General features: G+C 51.9%; 1 protein-coding gene across 4 annotated transcripts in view; it reads right to left on the bottom strand.

Annotated features, from left to right (window-relative positions):
- Nucleotides 1–1,425: 1,425 nt before the first annotated feature.
- The window catches only part of LOC144509009 (transcription factor PU.1-like), a 33,066-nt gene continuing 29,227 nt past the window's right edge, over nucleotides 1,426–5,264 (bottom strand). For all 4 annotated transcript variants that reach the window (XM_078237253.1, XM_078237254.1, XM_078237251.1 and 1 more), the window contains one exon: nucleotides 1,426–4,051. In XM_078237253.1, coding sequence (XP_078093379.1) covers nucleotides 3,732–4,051 — 320 coding nt within the window. In that variant the 3' untranslated portion in view covers nucleotides 1,426–3,731. The remainder of the gene's footprint in view (nucleotides 4,052–5,264) is intronic.

The following is a 5,264-nucleotide window of genomic DNA, read 5'->3' as shown; positions in this document are numbered from 1 at the left end:
TTTTTATTATTCATTTGTGGTATGTGTGTGTGTGTTTTTTTTATTCATTGGTGGGACACGGGCGTCGCTGGCTGGGCCAGCATTTATTGCCCATCCCCAGGTTGCCCTTGGAGAGCAGTTGAGAGTCAACCACATTGCTGTGGCTCTGGAGTCACATGTAGGCCAGACCGGGTAAGGATGGCAGATTTCCTTCCCTAAAGGGTCATTAGTGAACCAGATGGGTTTTTCCAACAATCGGTCATCAGCAGATTCTTAATTCCAGATATTTTTTATTGAATTCAAATTCCACCATCTGCCGTGGCGGGATTCGAACCCGGGTCTCCCAGAACATTCGCTGAGTTGTTTGTGGGGAGTCGATGGCCTTGTGGTCTTATCACTAGACTATTAATGTGTGAACTAGTACAATCGACGATGGTGATGAGGGAAGGAGCGAACACTCTGGGGGTAGTTCTCCCATCCCACTGTGCTAATTATTTAGCGCAGTGGTCCGGGAGAATCGCATGTCGGCCGATTCGCGGGATTCGCACAAGCGTTCCCGCCGCACCCACATCTCCCAGCACCGGATATCCAGCCATCGGAGCCACACTGAAGACCGGTGGGAACACAAGGTAAGTCATTTTAATATATTTTACATACCTTTTTAATGTGATTAATGTGTGGGGTTACAGGGATAGGGCTGGGTAGGGTTGTGGTCGGTGCAGACTCGATGGGCCGAATGGCCTCCTCCTGCACTGTAGGGATTCTATGAATAGCAGGCCCTGGTCTGAATTCTCCAGCCCACTAGAATCTCCCAACCCGTCAGGAGTCTTTCATTCCAGCGGGGTTCAGGCTAGCCCCCCCACTTCCCGGGAACTACGGGACGATCCTGCTGGAGTGAAGGGGGGACAATCAGGGTCCCCCCGGGCGTGGGCACCCTGGCAGTGCCCAAGGGGCAAAGTGCCAATGTCCAGGGGGCACCTTGGCACTGCCCACCAGGCATCAGGCAGGGCCAAGGGGGCGATTGGTGGGGGCTGGGGGAGGGTCCCGCTGCCACTCTGCATCCGGTCGGGGCAGGAGGGAGGCCAGCGATCGGGGCGGGCTCGGGGAGAGTGGTCAGCAGGGGTGGGGGGGGGGGGGTGGGCTGGATATTGGGGCGCTCTGGATGGGATGTGGGGTGGGGAGGTGGTCGGGGCCGACCTGGGAATGGTCATGGGGACCGTGATCAGGCCGTGGAGGGGGTGGGGGTGGCTCGGGGAGCAGCACTGTGGGGGTCCCGGGCTGGCTGGCGATTGAGCTGGCCAGCAAACTGTAGGCTGGCAGTTCAGGGCCACTGCGCATGAGTAGAGTTCCTCAACTGTGGGCCACCAGCCTGAATAGCCTGAATAATTCCCCTTGCAAACTGGAAAGAGGTGAATGAATGAATGAATGACAAAGACCATCTCCTGCTACGAAAATTAGAGGATTTTCTCTCTTTAATTCTGTCAAACAGACAAAAAGGTCCCACAAAAGCTTCTGGCCCTGACCAATGGTAACAAACAAACTCCCATTAATATTTACATTTATTTACATTCAGGGACAGCGAGTGAGGCAAATGATACCCGCAGGAGGGGATGCCACTCAGTGCCAGAGGCCATGGGGAGCCCTCCCGAGCCCGTCATGACCATCCGCCCAGTCGTCGCTGCGAGCTTGGGCTGCCAAGATGCCAAGTGGACAGGCACGTCCACACCCAGTGCCACACGGTGCCCACATTGGCAGCGCACTGGCAGCCGTACCAAACTTTTCCAATTCCCTTATCGGTGCTAAGGAGAAACAGAGCCACACTTTTAACAGCGCCCCGAGACGGCGCGCGGTATGTACATCAAGTGAATCAGGAACTGTGCACGGTCCCTCCCATTGGATTCTTTACAGCGACATCTCAATGAGCCAGACTCCAACCCCCACCCTCCCCTCCCCTCCCCATTGCTTGCAAAATATATACAGACACACCTCAAACTCTTATTTTTTTTAAAAAGGTGTTAAAAGAATTTAATCTCGCTTCCCCAAGTGTGGCGTCGTGCAGGTTAATGCTTTCTGTGGGGTACAGCCTCCAATTCCAGCCGTGAGAATGAGAAATACGGACCCGTTCTTTCACTGCAGGTCACAGTGGTCTTGTCCTGTAAGAACTAACACTCTCTTTTAACAATAAGTTTACAACAATGGCACACTTTCTAAAATAAACAGAATACTGCAACAGGGCAAAGCGGCCTGTTTGATCAGAACCTCACCTACCAACTGTCCATCATCTCCAAGGACCCAAGTCAGGAGGGTGATGGAATTCTCCCCACTTGCCTGAATGGGTGCGGCTCCAACAACACTCAAGAAGCTCGATGTCACCCAGGACAAAGCAGCCCCGCTTGAATGGTGTCCCATCCATCAACTTAAGCTTCACTCCTCCACCTTCACTGCAACAGTAGCAGCAGTGTGTACCATCTACAAGATGCACTGCAGCAATTCACCAAGGCTCCTTTGACGGGCACCTTCCAAATCAGCGACCTCTACCATCTAGAAGGACAAGGGGTAACGGATGCATGGGGAACACCACCACCTGGAAGTTCCCCTCCAAGCCACTCACCACCCTGACTTGGAAATGAATTGGCCGTTCCTTCGCTGGGTCAAAATCCTGGAACTCCCTCCCTAACGGCACCGATGGCGTACCTACCCCAGGTGGGACACAGCGGGTTCAAGATGGCGGCTCACCCACCACCATCTCGAGGGACAATTAGGGATGGGCAATAAATGCCTGTATCTCATTGAATAATAATAATAATAATAATAATAATAAAAAAGGGATGCACAGCAAAGCCCTGCGTTTACGTCTAAGTCTCGGAGTACCGTTTACCCATCAAACCAACCCCCCAACCCCAAATCATCACGCATAATGGAGCAGCAATGGGTTAGGACAAGACTTGGACTTTGTCTGCAGGCTGTACCTGCTGTCGATGGGACAGCTCTCGCCTGTCACAAGTGGACTCCAATCATTCTAATTGGTTGACAAAACATCCTCCAGAGCTTGAACACAATTCAGACATTGGGCCAAGGGGGCCGCCCAGGTAGGGATACGAACAGAAGGCCTGCTCCGCCACTCTGAGGGATAATGGCTGATCTGTATCCTACCTCCAACCACCCATCTTGCTTCTGTATTCCTCAGCTAGCAAAATGCAGGCAGAAAATTAATTGCTTTCAGCAGGGTAAAGGTCCACGCTTTGTCACTGGAAGTATTTCCCCTCTCCTGAGTGGCCGGGCTCGAATTCTAAAATTTTGTCCTCCATTGACCTCAGCTCCTCCAAGCAGTGAAGAAGGTTTCTCCCTATAGGGCAGAGATTATCATCACCTTGGCTACATACAAACTGTAGGAGATATCTTTAAATTGCTTCCCCCCCTGCGCCCCCCCCCCCCCACCCCCGCCACCCCCCTAAACCAGCCCTAGCCCACCGGGGAAAGAAGAGCGTTGGCCTTTAGCCCTTCAGAGCTTGCCGGAAAGGACAAGACGGCCGCACGGCTCTACTCAAAAGCAGCTAGCGTTCAGTCTGTGAATCTCGGCGCGTCAAAGTGGAAGAGCACTGGCAGCTTTCGACAGCGCAAGACAAAACACAAACGCAAAAACAAGGAAGTAAGTGCAGCGTTGAGAACCAGCTTTCACGTCTGAATCCAACATTAACAATCGGTCCCAGATGGAAGAGTCCGTACAGGAAAAGGGACCCTCGCTGCGGGCTCTACGGCAAGTAGCCAGCTTTGCACTCCGATTTCCTCTGGCCCAGTAACATGCCATCAAACTGGTAGGTGAGTTTTTTCTTGATCTTGCGGATCTCGCCCGTCTTGCCATAGTTTCTCAGTGCCCGGGCCATCTTCTGGTAGGTCATCTTCTTGCGGTTGCCCTTCTGCATGCCCCAGCGATGGGCCAGCAGCTCCTTGTGCTTGGAGGAGAACTGGAACGTCCCCTTCTCGCGGTCCACCCACCAGACGCAGTCCCTCATGTCACCGCTCTTTAGCAGCTCCAGCAGGAACTGATAGAGACGGACTTTCTTCCGGGCACCTGCACAAGTCGGGAAGTAGGTTAGTCACAGGAGCAGCCACTTAGAATCTGCAGCCTTCCCACTACAGACTTAGGAGGCACAGTAAGAAGTCTCACAACACCAGGTTAAAGTCCAAAAGGGTTTATTTGGTAGCACGAGCTTTCAGAGCGCTGGCCCTTCATCAGGTGAGTGGTGTTACCCTAACTACTGTGCCCACCCCAGTCCAACGCCGGCATCTCCACATCATGACTTACAAGGCAAACACATCTGTTCATTGGTCAGGGCATTGAGAACAAGATGTCATGTTGCAGGTTTATAAAACTTTGGTTAGGCCGCATTTTTATTTTTTTTATTCATTCGTGGGACACGGGCGTCGCTGGCTGGGCCCAGCATTCATTGCCCATCCCTAGTCACTCTTGTTCAAAGGACAGTTGAGAGTCAACCACATTGCTGTGGCTCTGGAGACACATGTCGGCCAGACCAGGTAAGGTTGGCAGATTTTCTTCCCTTAAGGACATTAATGAATCAGATGGGTTTTTCTGACAATGGTTTCATGGTCATCAGTCGATTCTTAATTCCAGATTTATTTAAATTATTGAATTCAAATTCCATCATCTGCTGTGGCGGGATTCGAACCCAGGTCCCCAGAGCATTCACCGAGTTGCTGGATTGATAGTCTAGCGATAATACCACTAGGCCATCGCCTCTCCTACTTATAGATTCAATTCTGGTCATCACATTACAGGAAGGAACGTGGAGGCTTTGCAGGGGGCACAGAAGAGGCTTGCCAGGATGCTGCCTGGATTGGAGGATGTGAGCTATAAGGAGAGGCTGGACAAACTGGGGTTGTTTTCTCTGGAGCGGCGGAGGCTGAGGGGAGACCTGATAGAAGTCTATAAAATTGTGGAAGGCACAGATGGGTTTGACAATCAGAATCTTTTTCCCTCAGAGTTGAAATGTCTAAGACTAGGGGACATGTGCTTAAGGTGAGAGGGGGATAGTTGAAAGGAGATGTGAGGGGCAAGTCTTTTTTACAATGAGAGCGTGGTAGGTGTCTGGAACGGGCTGCCAGGGGTGGTGGTAGAAGCAGATACGATAGGGGCATTTAAAGGGCTTTTAGATAAGCACATGAATACACAAGGAATAGAGGGATATAGACCAAGGGCAGGCAGACGGGATTGGTTTAACTTGGTGTCATGTTGAGCACAACATTGTGGGCCGAAGGGCCTGTTC

This window comes from Mustelus asterias, chromosome 21 (assembly GCF_964213995.1).
Source record: "Mustelus asterias chromosome 21, sMusAst1.hap1.1, whole genome shotgun sequence".
NCBI classification, from domain to species: domain Eukaryota; kingdom Metazoa; phylum Chordata; class Chondrichthyes; order Carcharhiniformes; family Triakidae; genus Mustelus; species Mustelus asterias.
Note: the sequence above shows the minus strand (reverse complement) of the source record. Positions and strands in the feature narration are given on the sequence as shown.